This window comes from Entelurus aequoreus, linkage group LG19 (genome assembly GCF_033978785.1).
Source record: "Entelurus aequoreus isolate RoL-2023_Sb linkage group LG19, RoL_Eaeq_v1.1, whole genome shotgun sequence".
NCBI lineage: Eukaryota > Metazoa > Chordata > Actinopteri > Syngnathiformes > Syngnathidae > Entelurus > Entelurus aequoreus.
This window is the reverse complement of record NC_084749.1, coordinates 10,800,277-10,821,662: the sequence shown is the minus strand read 5'-3', so window position 1 is coordinate 10,821,662 and position 21,386 is coordinate 10,800,277. Positions and strand designations below refer to the sequence as shown.

The 21,386-nt window shown below is 41.4% G+C and overlaps 1 protein-coding gene across 3 annotated transcripts in view; it reads right to left on the bottom strand.

Annotated features, from left to right (window-relative positions):
- Positions 1 to 21,386, bottom strand: part of LOC133635112 (excitatory amino acid transporter 1-like) — a 36,312-nt gene that overhangs the window by 7,847 nt on the left and 7,079 nt on the right. For 2 of the 3 annotated variants that reach the window (XM_062027889.1, XM_062027891.1), the window contains exons 3-8: positions 6,454 to 6,723; positions 6,238 to 6,375; positions 4,572 to 4,779; positions 4,453 to 4,495; positions 2,481 to 2,582; positions 2,231 to 2,412 (exon numbers count right to left, since the gene is read on the bottom strand). In XM_062027889.1, the coding sequence (XP_061883873.1) occupies positions 2,231 to 2,412; positions 2,481 to 2,582; positions 4,453 to 4,495; positions 4,572 to 4,779; positions 6,238 to 6,375; positions 6,454 to 6,679 (899 nt within the window). In that variant the 5' untranslated portion in view covers positions 6,680 to 6,723. Of the gene's footprint in view, positions 1 to 2,230; positions 2,413 to 2,480; positions 2,583 to 4,452; positions 4,496 to 4,571; positions 4,780 to 6,237; positions 6,376 to 6,453; positions 6,724 to 10,902; positions 10,978 to 13,186; positions 13,294 to 21,386 lie in introns of those variants that run through there. The other variant, XM_062027890.1, reaches the window with a different exon arrangement.

Here is a 21,386-nt window from a genome sequence, read left to right as displayed (position 1 = left end):
CCGGTCAGACGTGCCCGGGTGGCATCCTGACCAGATGCCTGAACCACCTCATCTGGCTCCTCTCCATGTGGAGGAGCAGCGGCTTTACTTTGAGCTCCCCCCGGATGGCAGAGCTTCTCACCCTATCTCTAAGGGAGAGACCCGCCACCCGGCGGACGAAGCTCATTTCGGCCACTTGTACCCGTGATCTTGTCCTTTCGGTCATAACCCAAAGCTCATGACCATAGGTGAGGATGGGAACGTAGATCGACCGGTAAATTGAGAGCTTTGCCTTCCGGCTCAGGTCCTTCTTCACCACGACGGATAATACCTGGGATTTATATAGCGCTTTTCTAAGTACCCAAAGTCGCTTTACATGTAGAACCCATCATTCATTCACACCTGGTGGTGGTAAGCTACTTTCATAGCCACAGCTGCCCTGGGGTAAACTGACGGAAGCGTGGCTGCAATTTGCGCCAACGGCCCCTCCGACCACCACCTATCATTCATCATTCAATTCACCGGTGTGAGTGGCACCGGGGGAAAGGGGTACAGTGTCCCGCCCAAGGACACAACGGCAGCGATTTTTGGATGGTAAGAGGCGGGGAGCGAACCTGCAACCCTCAGGTTTCTGGCACGGTTGCTCTACCCACTACGCCATGCCGCCCCAATCGATACAGCGTCCGCATTACTGAAGACGCCGCACCGATCCGCCTGTCGACCTCACGATCCACTCTTCCCTCACTCGTGAACAAGACTCCGAGGTACTTGAACTCCTCCACTTGGGGCGAGATCTCCTCCCCAACTCTAGCCTTTAAATAGACCCCCTTTTTAGACCAGTTGATCTGCCGTTTCTTTTCTTTTCTCCTCTGCTCCCCCTCTCCCTTGTGTGGGGGGGGATGGTCTCCTGCTGACCCCACTATGGACTGGACTCTCACTATTATGTTAGATCTACTATGGACTGGACTTGCACAATATTATGTCAGACCCACTCTACGTCCATTGCATCCGGTCTCCCCTAGAGGGGGGGCGGGGGGGTCACCCACATATGCGGTCCTCTCCAAGGTTTCTCATAGTCCTTCACATCGACGTCCCATTGGGGTTGTGAGTTTTTCCTTGCCCTTATGTGGGCTCTGTACCGCGGATGTCGTTGTGGTTTGTGCAGCCCTTTGAGACACTTGTGATTTAGGGCTATATAAATAAGCATTGGTTGATTGATACAACCAGCCATTTCTACATACAGCCACAAAAGTAAAACAACAACAACAACAAAAAAACATATACACTGTGGTGGCCTCTGCGGTGTTCCACACCATCATCTGCTGGGGTGGAGGGAGCATGGCCAGAGACAGGAGCAGACCCAACAAAGCAACTAAGAGAGCCGACTCCGCCCTCGGCCGCCCACCAACTCTCGGCCAGTGTCCAGTCCGCATGGATGAGCGAGGATACGTCCAAAGAACCCCAGGTGTCCTATACCTGCTAATTTAGCCAAGACAGTGTGAAGGTTGTCCGTCCCGGCGCTCAGTGCAAGCTCCGCAGCCCTGTCTCTTCATCCGCATCTCCTCCAGTCTCTCCAAACGGACTCTGGTGTGGCAGAGACCCAGCAGCTGATCTCCATGGCCAAAAGGCTCCCAACCTGAGGTGTCCGATACCTGCTCATTCAGCCAAGACACTGTGAAGCTTGTCCATCCCGGCGCTCAGTGCCAGCTCCGCAGCCATGTCTCTTCATCCGCATCTCCTCTAGTCTCTCCAAACGGACTCTGGTGTGGCAGAGACCCAGCAGCTGGTCTCCATGGCCAAAAGGCTCCCAACCCGAGGTGTCCGATACCTGCTCATTCAGCCAAGACACTGTGAAGCTTGTCCATCCCGGCGCTCAGTGCCAGCTCCGCAGCCATGTCTCTTCATCCGCATCTCCTCTAGTCTCTCCAAACGGACTCTGGTGTGGCAGAGACCCAGCAGCTGGTGTCCATGGCCAAAAGGCTCCCGGGAGGCAGATCCAGAAGTTCACAAAAAGCACAGCAGAAGTCACGAAAGTGCCACCCCTTGTCACACAGTCCCAAAGGGTCCTGAACCAAAAGGCAAAAAAACCCCACATGAAAACAAGAGGGAAATACCAGGAACACAAGAGCACAGAGCTCCTGCCAACAGCAGCCACTACAGCGGCGCCATCTTGGAAAAACCGAACACACGCAGGCAAATGAGGCAGATGTAACGGGAGATGTAACCACGTCCTTGTGGAGGCATCACTAACCAGATGATGACGGCCACCAGCTTCATGATGGCTTCGTTGAGGCAGTCAAAGAAGTCCCTGAGGGGCTGGCCCTGTTTCTTCATGTGGCCGACGACCAGACCGAAGCAGGTGGAGAAGACCACCAGGCCCAGAGCGTTGACGCCGCTTGAGGACCCTGGCACGGGCACGATTTCGTGCTTCTCCTGTGGTGACGTTAGTCATGTTCATGATGTAACGCAAAAGGTGTGGTGAAATGGTCACAAGAGCTCACCTGGCTGGGACGAAGCAGCCTGCTGACGTTCTCGTTAGCGTTCGATGTATTGAGCACATCGTTTGTGACTCTCACGGTCACGTTCTTGTACAAGGTTTTGTACTAAAACAGAACATAGAAGCGGTAAATATTCCCAGCATGGTTGACTTAGCATCTGACTAGTGTGAAGTGTTCAGTGGTCCACAAAAACGGTCAAACATAGAAACAATACAAAAGCAGAGATAAATGCAACAAGTTTACTGAACAGCCTGGCTAACATGATGGTAACCTGGCTATCGACCTGGTAGCCTGGCTAACGTGCTGGTAGATTGGCTAACTTCCTGGTAGAATGGCTAAATTCCAGTTAGCCTGGCTAACATGATGGTAACCTGGCTATCGTCCTGGTAGAACTGCTAACTTCCAGGTAGCCTCGCTAACATGCTGGTAGACTGGTTAACTTCCTGGTAGCCTGACTAACGTGCTGGTAGATTGGCTAACTTCCTGGTAGAACGGCTAAATTCCAGTTAGCCTGGCTAACATGAGGGTAACCTGGCTATCGTCCTGGTAGAACTGCTAACTTTCAGGTTGCCTGGCTAACGTGCTGGTCGACTGGTTAACTTCCTGGTAGCCTGGCTAACGTGCCTGGTGGAATAGCTAAATTCCAGTTAGCTGGGCTAACATGATGGTAACCTGGCTACCATCCTGGTAGAACTGCTAACTTCCAGGTAGCCTCGCTAACGTGCTGGTAGACTGGTTAACTTCCTGGTAGCCTGGCTAACGTGCTGGTAGATTAGCTAACTTCCTGGTAGAACGGCTAAATTCCAGTTAGCCTGGCTAACATGATGGTAACCCGGATATCGTCCTGGTAGAACTGCTAACTTTCAGGTTGCCTGGCTAACGTGCTGGTCGACTGGTTAACTTCATTGTAGCCTGGCTAATGTGCTGGTGGAACAGCTAAATTCCAGTTAGCCTGGCTAACATGATGGTAACCTGGCTATCGTCCTGGTAGAACTGCTAACTTCCAGGTAGCCTTGCTAACGTGCTGGTAGACTGGTTAACTTCCTGGTAGCCTGGCTAACGTGCAGGTAGATTGGCTAACTTCCTGGTAGAACGGCTAAATTCCAGTTAGCCTGGGTAACATGAGGGTAACCTGGCTACCGTCCTGCTAGAACTGCTACCTTTCAGGTAGCCTGGCTAAAGTGCTGGTAGACTGGTTAACTTCCCGGTAGCCTGGCTAACGTGCTGGTAGAACGGCTAAATTCCAGTTAGCCTGGCTAACCTCCTGGTTGCCTGGCTTACTTCCTGTTAGCCTCGCTAACATGATGGTAACCTGGCTATCGTCCTGGTAGAACTGCTAACTTCCAGGTAGCCTGGTTAACGTGCTGTTAGAATGGTTGACTTCCTGGTAGCCTGGCTAACGTGCTGGTAGACTGGCTAACATGCTAGTATATTGACTAACTTCCTGGTAGAACAGCTAACATTCTGGTAGCTTGGCTAACTTCCTGGTAAACCTAACCTGGCTAACTTCCTGGTAGCCTGGCTAACGTGCTGGTAGACTGGCTAACATGCTAGTATATTGACTAACTTCCTGGTAGAACAGCTAACATTCTGGTAGTTTGGATAACTTCCTGGTAAACCTAACCTGGCTAACTTCCTGGTAGCTTGGCTAACATGCTGGCAGAACTACTAACTTCCAGGTAGCCAAGCTAACATGCTGATAGATTTTAAAACTTCCTGGTAGAACGGCTAATTTCCAGTTAGCCTGGCTAACATGATGGTAACCTGGCTATCGTCCTGTTAACGTGCTGGTTGACTGGTTAACTTCCTGGTAGCCTGGCTAACGTGCTGATAGACTGGCTAACTTCCTGGTATTGCATAACTTGAGGAATCGGATGATAGACGACTTTGTCGTGTTGGTATCAGACGGGAAAAAATGGTATCGGGCTCTCTGATGAAAAGTACGATTTTGGAAATAAATCAGTGATTGTCTCACCTGTTTGAAACAAGACTCAACAAGATTGGGCGGGAACATGTTCCTGTGACAAAAACAGAAAAGTATTTAACGCTGGTGTTTGTAAACGAGGTGACGATTGTACGGACATATTTGATTACCTGATGAGATCCAGCAGCGTATCCAAAACATGGATCTGTTCGGCGTTTCCACCATTGACAACCGGTTTGTCCATGCTGCCTTTGCCCGGCTGGATGATGATCACCACCACGATACCGATGAAGACGGCGATCAGGGTGGTCACCATGTAGTAGACCACAGCGCGCAGGCCCATCTTACCCGACGCTTTGCTGTCCAAGGAGGACATTCCTTGGACGGAATAGGGCATTACTCATCCGAATAATTGAGAAAAAGGTCAGTAATGAAGAAATTAAGTAATTTTACTTTATTTGTGTTTCATTATACAGCAATTAACGTTGAATTAAGCTTTTACCAACCAAACTGTAAATGTAAAGTGCCTGACATCAATCAGATTCTTTACCGCTGGTTCGCAGTAAAGGTCAAGATAACCCATAAGGGAGAATGTTAGATCCAAACATTCTGTTTTGGACTCATTTAAATGTAGGAAATTATGCGATAACATTGCTTTGATGTCTCTTGTGCATTTAGAAATGGAATCCAGTGAGTAAGGAGTGTGCAAAAATTGGTGAATAAAGTTGTACTTTAGATCAGCATACTTGCCAACCCTCCCGATTTTCCCGGGAGACTCCCGGATTTCAGTGCCCCTCCCGAAAATCTCCCGGGGCAACCATTCTCCCGAATTTCTCCCGATTTCCACCCGGCCAACAATATTGGGGGCGTGCCTTAAAAGCACTGCCTTTATCATCCTCTCTCACCTGAAACCTTCACCCCTTAAGAGCCGCATGCTGTCCAGGCGTCCGCTTTTCCTCCACATAAACAGCGTGCCGGCCCAGTCACATAATAATGTAGCGTTGGACGGGTTTAACAATCATCTTAACTCGAAGATGTCAAGAAATGCTGACTTAATGATAACGTTAATTTCAAGCACATACACACGCACAAGTGAATGCAAGGCATACTTGGTCAACAGCCATACAGGTCACACTGAGGGTGGCCGCATAAACAACTTTAACACTGTTACAAATATGCGCCACACTGTGAACCCACACCAAACAAGAATGACAAACACATTTTGGGAGAACATCCGCACCGTAACGCAACATAAACACAACAGAACAAATACCCAGAACCCCTTGCAGCACTAACTCTTCCGGGACGCTACAATATACACCACCAGCTACTCTAAAAAATAATGTGACTTCAATAATAAATATGGCAGTGCCATGTTGGCATTCTTTTTTCCATAACTTGAGTTGATTTATTTTGGAAAACCTTGTTACATTGTTTAATGCATCCAGCGGGGCATCACAACAAAATTAGGCATAATAATGTGTTAATTCCACCACTGTATATATCGGTGTCGGTTGATATCGGAATCGATAATTAAGAGTTGGACAATATCGGAATATCGGCAAAAAAGCCATTATCGGACATCTCTAGTGCAAAATGACCGTTGTTACGTAACAATCAGCACTCTGCTGTGTGGCGAAAAAAAGTACTGGTCCAAGAATAGATCCTTGAGGTACACCAGAGGTAAGCGCCACACTGAGAGACACAAAATCCATAATCTGCAAAAATGTATGGTTCAGAGACACTTTCTAATGTTACCCACTGACTGTGGACTGAGCCCGAGGCGTCTCAGGCTTAGTGTGTTCTAAGCGTGATCAAAGCGTGTTCAAAGCGCACCTGTGACCAGACTGGAGACGATGAGAGGCATCACTATCATCTGAAGCATCCTCATCAGCATCTCCCCAGGAAAGGCAAAGTACTTGATCTCTCTCAAGGTCAAGTTGCGGGAGCGCAGAGCGAAGCCCACAATAATGCCTGCATAAAGCGACGCGCAGGGGAAAAAAAAAAGTTATGAATCATTGGAAAAACTCCAAATGGACGAGGAAGACTGACCCAGAAACACAGCGGCGACCGTCGCCAAAACAAAGAGGTTTCTTTTGAGGAAACCTTTGACGCTCTCCTTGTTGATGACGTTCAGCCTCGCCTTCATGCCGCCGGCTCTCCTCTCCATGGCGGCGCGCACTCTCCTCCGCAGGTGTCCTCGCTCGCTCGCCGGGGGTTTGTCCGCCTCCTCATTCAGGAAGAGACTGGCACTGGTGGACGGGGGCTTCTCGTTCATAATCAGCTCCAGGACCTGGTCCAGAAGGGAGGTCTCCTGGGAAACTGGGAATGGAGGGATACTTCATTAGGTACACCCAAACAATCTAATTAGGTTGAAAATTGTGTTACTGTGGTTGGAGTTTGCGCTGTATGATACTGACAACTGTTTCTAGTATTTTGGGAGAGGTGCGGAGAGTATCCAAAAATTATTACTAGTATTTTGGTAGCGGTACGGATAGTATCCAAAAATTATAACTAATATTTTGGGAGAGGTACGGAGAGTATCCAAACATTATTACTAATATTTTGGGGGAGGTACGGAGAGTATTAAAAAAATTATTACTAATATTTTGGGAGAGGTACAGCGAATATCCAAAAAATATAACTAATATTTTGGGAGGGATACGGAGAGCATCCAAAAAGTATTACTAATATTTTGGGAGAGGTACGGAGAGTATCCAAAAATGATTACTAATATTTTGGGAGAGGTATGGAGAGTATCCAAAAGTTATTACTAATATTTTGGGAGACATACGGAGAGTATCCAAAAATGATTACTAATATGTTGGGAGAGGCAAGGAGAGTATCCAAAAATTATTACTAATATTTTGGGAGAGGTACGGAAATTATCCAAAAATTATTACTAATATTTTGGGAGAGGTACGGAAAGTATCCAAAAATTATTACTAATATTTTGGGAGAGGTACAGAGAGTATCCAAAATTATTACTAATATTTTGGGAGAGGTACAGAAAGTATCCAAAAATTATTACTAATATTTTGGGAGAGGTACAGAGAGTATCCAAAATGATTACTAATATTTTGGGAAAGGTACGGCGAGTATCCAAAAATTATTACACATTTTTTGGGAGAGGTACGAAGAGTATCCAAAAATTATTACTAATATTTTGGGAGAGGTACAGAGAGTATCCAAAAGTTATTACTAATATTTTGGGAGAGGTACGGAGAGTATCCAAAAAATATTACTAACATTTTTGGAGAGGTACGGAGAGTATCCAAAAAATGTTACTAAAATTTTGGGAGAGGTACGGACAGTATTCAAAAATGATTACTAATATTTTGGGAGAGGTACGGAGAGTATCCAAAAATTATAACTAATATTTTGGGAGCGGTACATAGATTATCCAAAAAATATTACTCATATATTGGTAGAGGTACGGAAAATATCAAAAAAATATTACTAATATTTTGGGAGAGCTACGGAGAGTATCCAAAAATGATTACTAATATGTTGGGAGAGGTACAGAGAGCATCCAAAAAATATTATTAATATTTTGGGAGAGGTACAGAGATTATCCAAAATATATTACTAATATTTGGGAGAGGTGACGACAAGCTTTATTTATTTAATTTTTTTTTTTTTTTTGGGAGTGGCACTGGGAGCCAGGTACGGAGAGTATCCAAAAAATATTACTAATATTTTTGGAGCGGTACGAAGAGTATCCAAAAATGATTACTAATATTTTGGGAGAGGTAAGGAGAGTATCCAAAAAATATTACTAATATTTTGGGAGAGGTACGAAGAGTATCCAAAAATAATAACTAATATTTTGGGAGAGGTACGGTGAGTATCCAAAAATCATTACTAATATTTTGGGAGAGGTACAGAGAGTATCCCAAAATGATTACTAATATTTTGGGAAAGGTACGGAGAGTATCCAAAAATGATTACTAAAATTTTGGGAGAGGTACGGAGAGTATCCAAAAATCATAACTAATATTTTGGGAGAGGTACGGAGAGTATCCCAAAATTATTACTAATATTTTGTGAGAGCTATGGAGAGTATCCAAAAATTATAATTAATATTTTGGGAGAGGTACGGAGAGTACCCAAAAATTATTACTAATATTTTGGGAGCGGTACGGAGAGTATCCAAAAATTATTACTAATATTTTGGGAGGGGTACGGAGAGTATCCATAAATGATTACTAATATTTTGAGAGAGGTACGGAGAGTATCCAAAAATTATTACTAATATTTTGGGAGAGGTACGGAGAGTATCCAAAAGTTATTACTAATATTTTGGGAGACATACGGAGAGTATCCATAAATTATTACTAATATTTTTGGAGAGGTACGGAGAGTATCCAAAAATTATTACTAATATTTTGGGAGAGCTACGAAGAGTATCCAAAAAATATTACTAATATGTTGGGAGAGGTACGGAGAGTATCCAAAAAATGATTACTAATATTTTGGGAGAGGTACGGAGAGTATCCAAAAATTATTACTAATATTTTGGTAGAGGTACGGAGAGTATCCAAAAATTATTACTAATATTTTGGGAGAGGTACGGAGAGTATCCAAAAATTGTTATTAATAATTTGGGAGAGGTACAGAGGGTATCCAAAAATAATTACTAATATTTTGGGAAAGGTACGGAGAGTATCAACAATTTATTTTTAATATTTTGGAAAAGATACGGAGAGTATCCAAAAATTATTACTAGTATTTTGGTAGCGGTACGGATAGTATCCAAAAATTATAAGTAATATTTTGGGAGAGGTACGGAGAGTATCCAAAAATTGTTATTAATATTATGGGAGAGGTACGGAGAATATCCAAAAATTCCATCCATCCATTTTCTACCGCTTAACCCCTTCGGAGTCGCGGGGGGCGCTGGAGCCTATCTCAGCTACAATCGGGCGGAAGGCGGGGTACACCCTGGACAAGTCGCCACCTCATCGCAGGGCCATCACAGATAGACAGACAACATTCACACTCACATTAACACACTAGGGCCAATTTAGTGTTGCCAATCAACTTATCCCCAGGTGCATGTCTTTGGAGGTGGGAGGAAGCCGGAGTACCCGGAGGGAACCCACGCAGTCACGGGGAGGACATACAAACTCCACACAGAAAGATCCAGAGGCCGGGATTGAACTCATGACTACTCAGGATATCCAAAAATTATTACTAATAATTTGGGAGAGGTACAGAGAGTATCCAAAAATTATTACTAATATTTTGGGAAAGGTACGGAGAGTATCCACAAATTATTATTAATATTTTGGAAAAGGTACGGAGAGTATCCAAAAATTATTACTAATATTTTGGTAGAGGTACGGATAGTATCCAAAAATTATAACTAATATTTTGGGAGAGATACGGAGAGTATCCAAAAATTATTACTAATATTTTGGGAAAGGTACGGAGAGTATCCACAATTTATTATTAATATTTTGGAAAAGGTACGGAGAGTATCCAAAAATTATTACTAGTATTTTGGTAGCGGTACAGAGAGTATCCAAAAATTATTACTAATATTTTGGGAGAGGTACGGAGAGTATCCAAAAATTATTACTATTATTTTGGGAGAGGTAAGGAGAGTATCCAAAAATCATTACTAATATTTTGGGAGAGGTACGGAGAGTATACAAAAATTATTACTAATATTTTGGGAGAGGTACGGAGAGTATCCAAAAATTATTACTAATATTTTGGGAGAGGTACGGAGAGTATCCAAAAATTATTACTATTATTTTGGGAGAGGTAAGGAGAGTATCCAAAAATCATTACTAATATTTTGGGAGAGGTACGGAGAGTATACAAAAATTATTACTAATATTTTGGGAGAGCTACGGAGAGTATCCCAAAATTATTACTAATATTTTGGGAGCGCTACGGAGAGTATCCAAAAATTATAATTAATAGTCATCCAGCATTCTGTTTTTGTTGACTTTGTAGCCAGTTCAGTTTTAGTTTCGTTCTGCATAGCCATCCCTAAGCTTCAATGCCTTTTCTTAGGGGCACTCACCTTTTGTTTATTTTTGGTTTAAGCATTAGATACTTTTTGACCTGCACCCTGCCTCCCGCTGTTTCCGACATCTACAAAGCAATTAGCTACCTGCTGACACCTACTGATATGGAAGAGTATTACACGGTTACTCTGCCGAGCTGTAGACAGCACCGACACTCAACAACACATCATTTGCAGACTATAATTACTGGCTTGCAAAAAATATTTTTAACCCAAATAGGCCAAATTAGATCATCTCCCACGTCACACCAGACTGTACCTCTAAAAACACTGATGTAATCCCCCTACCCACAACCCACCGCCGCAAGTCTGCCTAACACAATAATTATTAACCTCAGCCAATATTCAATAGAAAATCACCTCTACTGTTCCGTTGGCTGGATGGCAACTATATCTCTCCAGCGAGTAGATAACACTTTCATCAACAAGAAAAGGATGATCTAACAGTTGAATAATCTTACCGTGTAGCGCGGCGTGGAGCGACAGGAGGCAGCGTGCACGTGGCGCTCACTTCTTATCTAAGTAGGTTGCAACGTCTACAAACACACCAAATCACAGTACAGTCGGCCCTCCTTATCCGCTTCTACGCCTTCTTCAAGAGTGCGAAAAAGGTATGACTTGTGCCTAATCCAACATCATTTTTGTGGATTGGTATACACACCATTGTGTGAATGCTCCAAAGCATGGTTTTCTACACCAAAATTCATCTATTTATTCAACTTATTATTAATATTATTTTGGCGCGTTCTACCTTCCACATTTCTCAACCGATTCACACCGTTCCAACTTGAAACTGTTCAGCCTATTTGGGAACCGCGGGCTTTCCCAAGAGAAATTCCCAAAAATTCCCAGAATTCCAGGTTTTCCCGCACATTTTTCCCATTCAAAATGAATTGGCCATTTTTCAAACTTTCACCATTTCCACATTTTTCAATCTATTCAAACCATTCCACCTTCAACACATTTCACCATTCTGGAAATTTAAACTACTCTTTTTTTAAGTTAAAAAAAATTCCAGGATTTTCCAGAATACCTGGTTTTCCAAAGCCCTATTTCCACCCTTTTTCCTGGTGACTACTCCTCCCACATTTTTCCACCCACGTCAACCGTTCAACCGTCAAAACATTCCTCTTAATTAGGACAAAAAACAAAGTTGTTTTTTTTTTACTAGAAAAAATGTTTCCCGAAATTCCAGGAATTCCGTAATACCATTTCTCAATTCAACATGTTACTACTTCAACATTTCTCGACCCATTTGAAAAACTCCAATACCAACCATTCAAGTTTTTTAACATTTTCCAAAAAATTCCCGCTTTTCCAGAAATTCCCCAATGTTTTTCAATAGATTTAAATTCCCATTTAAATCAATGGGACATTCTTCAAAGTTCCACAACTCCCACAAATTTCCCCTGATTCAAACTGTTCCAACTTCAAAATATTCAGCCTGTTCAGGAATTGTGGGCTCTTCCCATTCAAAATGAATTGGCCATTTTTTAATTTTTCACCATTTCCACATTTTTCAACCTATTCAAACCATTCCACCTTCAACACATTTCAACATTCTGGAAATTGAAACTACTCTTTTTCTAAGTTAAAAAAAATTCCAGGATTTTCCAGAATACCTGGTTTTCCAAAGCCCTATTTCCACCCTTTTTTCCTGGCGACTACTCCTCCCACATTTTTCCACCCACTTCAACCGTTCAACCGTCAAAACATTCCTCTTAATTAGGACATCCTTACTTTACTGGAAACATTCCCAGTTTTCCCGAAATTCCAAGAATTCTGTAATCTACACCAAAATTAATCTATTTATTTAATTTATTATTATTATTCCCCACATTTTGGTGCGCTCTACCTTCCACATTTTTCACACGATTCAAACTGTTCCAACTTCAAACTGTTCAGACTATTCGGGAATCGCGGGCTTTCCCTTGACAAATTCCCAAAAATTCCCAGATTTCCCAGAATTCCAGGTTTTCCGGCACATTTTTCCCGTTCAAAATGATTTGGCCATTGTTCAAACTTTTAACATTTCCACATTTTTCAACCTATTCAAACCATTCCATCTTCAACACATTTCACCATTCTGGAAATTGAAACTACTCTTTTTCTAAGTTCCTAAAAATTCCAGGATTTTCCAGAATTCCTGGTTTTCCAAAGCCCTATTCCCACCCTTTTTTCCTGGCGACTACTCCTCCCACATTTTCCCACCCACTTCAACCGTTCAACCGTCAAAACATTCCTCTTAATTAGGACAAAAAAACGAAGTTGTTTTTTTTACTGGAAAAATTCCCGGTTTTCCCAAAAATTCCAGGAATTACGTAATACCATTTCTCAATTCAACATGTTACTACTTCAACATATCTCGACCCATTTGAAAAATTCCAATACCAACCATTTTAACTCATACAAGTTTTTTACCATTTTACAAAAAATTCCCACTTTTCCAGAAATTCCCAATTTTTTAAAAATTTATTTAAATTCCCATTTAAATCAATGGGACATTCTTCAAAGTTCCACAACTCCCACAATTTTTACCTGATTCAAACTGTTCCAACTTCAAAATATTCAGCCTGTTCAGGAATTGTGTGCTCTACTTCAACAATTCTAAAAAAAAAAAAAATTCCAGGATTTCAGTTCAACTTCAGCATTGGAGCATTCACACGCAATTCCTTCAGGAATTGCCTCATCTAGTTATTCATAAAGTGCTACTAGAATGATACAAATAATAACATTGTTACTGACCAGAACGCATAATGCAACTTTTACGTTTCGACAAGCCCTGAGTGCATCTTTTCAGCGCCGGTAGAAAACGTTACTTTTTCACAACGTGTTCCCGTTGTCACCCGTTCTGTCGATTAGAAAGTTAAGGTAAGATAAGCAAATGCCTGAGTGTTTAATGGCGCGGGGTGTGCCAACTATGCAGATGATATGATTGCGCTCTTTAATGGCTTTGATGATGTGTGTTCTTTATTTCCAGAGTGACAACAACATATTTCCCAGGCTGTTTCAGTTATGTTGGGATTCTCTTGAAATGCTACACAAAATCTGCATTCAAACAGCGGGAGGCAGCGTGCAGGTAAAAAGGTATCTAATGCTTAAACCAAAATTAAACAAAAGGTGAGTGCCCCTAAAAAAAGGCATTGAAGCTTTGGGAAGGCTATGCAGAACAAAACTAAAACTGAACTGGCTACAAAATAAACAAAAACAGAATGCTGGACGACAGCAAAGACTTACTGTGGAGCAAAGACGGCGTCCGCAAAGTACGTCCGAACATGACATGACAATCGACAATGTCCCCACAAAAGAAGGATAAAAACAACTGAAATATTCTTGACTGCTAAAACAAAGTAGAAATTTCGCTCAAAGTAAGACATGAAACTGCTACAGTAAAATGCCAAAAAATAGAGAAAAAGCCACCAAAACAGGAGCGCAAGACCAGAACTAAAACACTTCACACAGGAAAACAGCAAAAATCTCAAAATAAGTCACGGCGTGATGTGACAGGTGGTGACAGTACACCTACTTTGAGACAAGAGCTATAGTTGCAACAATTGCGAGAACGACTTTTTAATCGTCAATATCGGCTGCTGAGTTTCATTTTTCAATTATTTCTGCTGGTGGTGTGCCTCTGGATTTTTTCAATGAAAAAAGTGTGCCTTGGCTCAGAAAAGGTTGAAAACACTGCTCTAACGTGACAAATTCACAAAATCTCGTGGAAACCTCGTCCTATGACGCATATGAACATTTCCTATCGCGGTAATTGTGACCAAAATGGTCACGGTTATTATTACTATCATGGTATTGCTGAATGTGCTCAAAAAGTACCGCATTTTTCGGACTATAAGGCGCACTTACATGCTTATGTGTGCTATGGCTATGAGGTTTTTCCCCCCTTGGCCTCAGTCTGGACCCCGTCTCCAGGGGCCTAGGCTTCGACTGAATATTTTTTTCTCCTCCCCCCAGCGTTTACCTGTTTCTAACCTTTTTTGTAAGGGGTGCCGGAAGTTGGCATACCCGTCAGCGATCCTGTTCTGTCGCCCTGTAATGTTTGATCCTGTTCTGTCTCCCTGTGATAATTATTATTAAAGTATTTCTGATTCTGATGTGCGCCAAATGTACGGAATAATTCTGGTTTTGCTTACCGACCTCGAAGCAATTTTATTTGGCACACGGTGTAATGATAAGTGTGACCAGTAGATGGCAGTCACACATAAGAGATACGTGAAGAACTGCACTATGATGGCAACATGGCCTAGTGGTTAGAGTGTCTGCCTGAGATCGGTAGGTTGTGAGTTCAAACCCCGGCCGAGTCATACCAAAGACTATAAAAATGGGAGCCATTACCTCCCTGATTGGCACTCACCATAAAGGGTTGGAATTGGGGGTTGAATCACCAAAAATGATTCCCGGGCGCAGTCACCGCTGCTGCTCACTGCTCCCCTCACCTCCCAGGGGGTGATCAAGGGTGATGGGTCAATTGCAGAGAATAATTTTGCCACACCTCGTGTGTGTGTGTGTGACAATCATTGGTACTTTAACTTAATATGACTCAAGTAAACAACACCAACATTTTATATGTTCCATTGGAAAATATAGAACATTACACACGGCGCTCAAAAATCTATCAAAATGTTTTAGTACGACTTTGGTAAGCTATGAAGCTGCACCGCTTGATGGATTGTCGGCGCATTAAACATAGGAGTATTATTATGGTGTGTGTATAAGGTAAGACATTATCTGGCGTTTTGATTTGCAATATTATGCAAAAGCAACTTTTCTTACCTTCTGGTACCTGCTGATCTGTATTTGGGATCTGCATGAATCCTAAAAAGTCGATAAGCTTCTTCTTTTTCCTCTATCTTCCTCTTATGTGACATTCATCCTCTGCTGTTGCCATTTCTCATATAAAGTAGCGTAAAGTTCTTACTTATATCTGTCAGTAAACTCGCCATGAAAGTGCTAAAACAAACCGGTGTAGTGACTTTACATTATTCACCCAAGGAACTTTAGTTATTAGAGAGTTCCGGTCGGACGTTTTTTCACGGGACACGTTTCCGGCCTTGTTGTTGTTTCCGGATGAGGAGACGCTGCTCCGTTATTGATTGAAGTAAAGTCTTAATGTCATTGAAACAGTTAGCGCCATCTTTTGACACTCCTTCCACTCCCGTCCTTGCACGCTACACCGCTACAACAAAGATGACGGGGAGAAGACGCTGCCGAATGTGAGCCACGTAAATAAGACCCGCCCACAAAACGGCGCATCCTGAAGAGACTGTCAGAAAGCGGCTTGAAGATGATCTGTAAAACATCATCTATGCAACATTTTGAGCAAAGAACCACCATTACATGTTATGTAGACCACAAGGAAGTGTTTAACACAGGGGTCACCAACGCGGTGCCCGCGGGCACCAGGTAGCCCGTAAGGACCAGATGAGTAGCCCGCTGGCCTGTTCTAAAAATAGCTCAAATAGCAGCACTTACCAGTGAGCTGCCTCTATTTTTTAAATTGTATTTATTTACTAGCAAGCTGGTCTCGCTTTGCCCGACATTTTTAATTCTAAGAGAGACAAAACTCAAATAGAATTTAAAAATCCAAGAAAATATTTTAAAGACTTGGTCTTCACTTGTTTAAATAAATTCATAAATTTTTTTACTTTGCTTCTTATAACTTTCAGAAAGACAATTTTAGAGAAAAAATACAACCTTAAAAATGATTTTAGGATTTTTAAACACATATACCTTTTTACCTTTTAAATTCCTTCCTCTTCTTTCCTGACAATTTAAATCAATGTTCAAGTAAATTTATTTTTTTTATTGTAAAGAATAATAAATACATTTTAATTTAATTCTTCATTTTAGCTTCAGTTTTTTCCACGAAGAATATTTGTGAAATATTTCTTCAAACTTATTATGATTAAAAATCAAAAAAATTATCCTGGAAAATCTAGAAAATCTGTAGAATCAAATTTAAATCTTATTTTAAAGTCTTTTGAATTTCTTTTAAAATTTTTGTTCTGGAAAATCTAGAAGAAATAATGATTTGTCTTTGTTAGAAATATAGCTTGGTCCAATTTGTTATATATTCTAACAAAGTGCAGATCGGATTTTAACCTATTTAAAACATGTCATCAAAATTTTAAAATGAATCTTAATCAGGAAAAATGACTAATGATGTTCCATAAATTATTTTTTTAATTTTTTCAAAAAGATTCAAATTAGCTAGTTTTTCTCTTACTTTTTCGGTTGAATTTTGAATTTTAAAGAGTCGAAATTGAAGATAAACTATGTTTCAAAATTTAATTGTCATTTTGTGTGTGTTCTCTCCTCTTTTAAACCGTTCAATTAAGTGTAGATATCATTAATTATTAATAATAACATAGAGATAAAGGTAAATTGAGCAAATTGACTATTTCTGGCAATTTATCTAAGTGTGTATCAAACTGGTAGCCCTTCGCATTAATCAGTACCCAAGAAGTAGCTCTTGGTTTCAAAAAGGTTGGTGACCCCTGGTTTAACATTTAGAAAAAAAATAATAGACCATTAATCGGCAGTGCGCCTTATAATCCGGTGCGCCCTATGGTCCGGGAAATACGGTACTTATACACACTGAAATCTTTTACGTTTAAAAAAATAACTGAAATACATAAATAGATTGTTAGAAAAAAACACTGTTTGTGTTAGAATAATTGTTTTAAATTATCACAAAAACTTTGTATTACATTGAGTTCCTGACAAGAAGACAAAAGCTGTCTTTGAAACCTACCAAGAGTAAGGCTCGTAAAACTCCACTGTGTAGGGGGGGAAGCAAGATGAAGGTGTTCCTGTTTTCTCTCATGTATGGTAATCAACAGAAAGATATTGTTCTAACCCAAGGACTTCAAAGCGGAGAGAACCAAGGATCTGCCCAATTTCCAGACGACCTCTTTTTGAAGTATTTTACGAACTCTTCTTGAACTATTTTATGGACCTCTTTTTAAAGTATTTTACGAACTCTCTTTGAACTATTTTATGGAACTCTTTTTGAACTATTTTACGACCTCTTCTTTTGAACTATTCTGTAACCAAAGGCAACGCTGTTTACGACCCACTTCCCTCTGGAAGTGGAAGCAGTGGTCAGGTGGTCTGAGAAAGTCAAATAAAGAAGGAGTGCAATCTTTTGGGAGAGCATGCTGGAGCCTGTACAAAAGTACAGTGTGTCCAGGCGTTTTTCCTCAATTGAGTCCCAATTTAATTCTGTCTCTGTTTACTTCTTTGCCTCTTGTCTTGTTTAATAGATGTCATCAGTGTTTGAACCTGACAGTTTGTATGTTTTGTGATTCTTATGCTTTGCTGATAAGAGTGTTCTGGCAGGTGTTGTGGTATCCAACTATGTTCAGCAGTCCTTGAACGCACCGTAAAAACACCTTCCTTTATTCCTTTAAGTACTGTAGATACCGGTTCCTTTTTTTTTCCCACACGGGGTCGGTGTTGGAATTTTTGGAATAGGTCGAAAACTGTCGACGTAGTAATTGAGATTTGGTATTTGGGAATTCCTGGAATCTCGGGAAAACGGTGAATTTGTACGGAAAAAAAATAGTAGCATTTGTTGTCACAACTAAGAAGGAATGGTCAGAAACGGTTGAAAAATGTGGATTATGAAAACTTTCCAGGAAGAGGTGAAAATAGGGCTTTGGGAAACCGGGATTTTTTTTGTACTTGGTAGTTTGATTGCCTTAGGTAAGTGGAGTGTGTGGATGTTTGAATAAAAAAAAAAGTGCCATTTATTTTCAATGGGCAAAATGGAATTCTGGGTATTGGGCATTCACACTATTACACACAACACAACCTGTTTACTCTGCTCAGTACGGTTTGTTAGTGCATGCTAATGACTTTAGCATCACCAAGCCCCAGTTCTGCACCAGCTTGTCCAAATCATTGAGCGATTGCACCGTATTTTCCGGACCATAGGGCGTACCGGACTATAAGGCGCAGATAGCTTACCAAAGTCGTACCAAAACAATCTGATCGATTTTTGAGCGTCGTGTGTAATGTTCAATATTTTTAATGGAACATATAAAATGTTGGTGTTGATTACTTGAGTCATATTGCAGTCTGCATGTATCTCTTATGTGTGACTGCCATCATATTGTAGTCTACATGTATCTCTTATGTGTGACTGACATCTACAGGTCACACTTATCATTTCACCATGTACCAAAGTCTGTAAGCACAACCAAAATGATTCCGTACATTAGGCGGAAAGGATAAAGGATTTTAAGTGTGCCTTATAGTCCGAAAAAAAAAATGGATTTAACCAAGTACACGTTATTAATATCACAACATACTTTCTATCATCAGATTACTTAACCAAGTACACGTTATTAATATCACAACATACTTTCTAACATCAGATTACTTGACCAAGTACACGTTATTATGGATGGATATATCTATGAATTGACAGATGTATGGTGGACAGATGGATGGATGTATGGATCAATGGATCGATAGACCTATGAATCGACAGATGGATAATGATAGGTGGATGGGTGGATCCTTGGATGATGGATAGGTGGTAGGATAGCTAGATGGATGGATAATGGCTAGATGGATGGATAATGGCTTGATGGATAGCTAAATGGATGACCGAAATGATCTATGAATCGACAGATGGATGATAGATAGGTGTATGGATGGATGGATGGATGATATCACTATGAATCGACAGATGTATGGATGATGGACAGGTGGATGGATGGATACAGCTATGAATCGACAGATGGATGATGGATAGGTGGATGGATGGATGGATGGATGGATACTTCTATGAATCAACAGATGGATGATGCATAGGTGGATGGATGGATGGATACATCTATGAAACGACTGATGAATGATGGATAGGTGGATGGATGGATAGATCTATGAATCGACAGATGGATGATGGATAGGTGGATGGATGGACGGATGGATGGATACTTCTATGAATCGACAGATGGATGATTGATAGGTGGATGGATGGATGGATGGATGGATGGATGGATACATCTGTGAATCGACAGATGGATGATGGATAGGTGGATGGATGGATGGATACTTCTATGAATCGACAGATGGATGATGCATAGGTGGATGGATGGATGGATACATCTATGAACCGACTGATGAATGATGGATAGGTGGATGGATGGATAGATCTATGAATTGACAGATGGATGATGGACAGTTGGACGGTGGATGGCTAGATGGATAAATGGACGGATCAATGGATCGCTAGATCGATAGATCGACAGACGGATGAAGATAGGTGGATGGATGGACGGATGCTAGCTCTATGAATCGACAGATGGATGGTGCATAGGTTGATGGATGCAAGGATAGATGGATCAATAGATCTATGAATCGACAGATGGATGATGCATAGGTGGATGGATGGATGGATACATCTATGAACCGACTGATGAATGATGGATAGGTGGATGGATGGATAGATCTATGAATCGACAGATGGATGATGGACAGTTGGACAGTGGATGGCTAGATGGATCAATGGATGGATCAATGGATCGCTAGATCGATAGATCGACAGACGGATGAAGATAGGTGGATGGATGGATGGATGCTAGCTCTATGAATCGCCAGATGGATGGTGCATAGGTTGGTGGATGCAAGGATAGATGGATCAATATATCTATGAATCGACAGATGGATGATACATAGGTGGATGGATGATGGATGGATACATTTATGAATCGACAGATGGATGATGCATAGGTGGATGGATGGATGGATACATCTATGAACCGACTGATGAATGATGGATAGGTGGATGGATGGATAGATCTATGAATCGACAGATGGATGATGGACAGTTGGACGGTGGATGGCTAGATGGATAAATGGATGGATCAATGGATCGCTAGATCGATAGATCGACAGACGGATGAAGATAGGTGGATGGATGGATGGATAGATCTATGAATCGACAGATGGATGATGGACAGTTGGGCGGTGGATGGCTAGATGGATAAATGGATCGCTAGATCGATAGATCGACAGACGGATGAACATAGGTGGATGGATGGATGGATGATAGCTCTATGAATCGACAGATGGATGGTGCATAGGTTGATGGATGCAAGGATAGATGGATCAATAGATCTATGAATCGACAGATGGATGATGGACAGTTGGACGGTGGATGGCTAGATGGATACATGGATGGATCAATGGATCGCTAGATCGATAGATCGACAGATGGATAAGGATAGGTGGATGGATGGATGATAGCTCTATGAATCGACAGATGGATGGTGCATAGGTTGATGGATGCAAGGATAGATGGATCAATAGATCTATGAATCGACAGATGGATGATGGACAGGTGAATGGATGGATGAATGGCTGAAAAGATCTATGAATCGACAGATGGATGATGGATAGGTGGATGGATGGATACATCCATGAATCCACAGATGGATGATGGATAGGTGGATGGATAGATCTATGAATCGACATAGATGGATGATGGCTGGATGGATAAGTGGATGGATCAATGGATACTTTCAACAAATAGACACTGCTGTTTACGACATGATTTGTACTTTTAAACGACATACTTGTGTGCTGCTGCTGTTGCTGAGGGTGTGCAGCATTTCACACCTCAACAGAAGATCTCTTTAGACCACCGTGTCAAAACACACCAGGACACAACATACTCAGATTACTTAACCGAGTACACGTTATTAATATCACTAAATACTTTCTACACTGCAAAAACTGAAATCTAAGTAAGATGAAATATCTCAAATAAGGGTGATATTTGCTTATTTTCTGTCTGATAAGATCATTCTTCTCACTAAGCAGATTTTATGTCAGAGTGTTTTACTTGTTTTAAGGGTTTTGGTCCTAAATGATCTCAGTAAGATATTACAGCTTGTTGCTGAGATTTGATGACCTATAT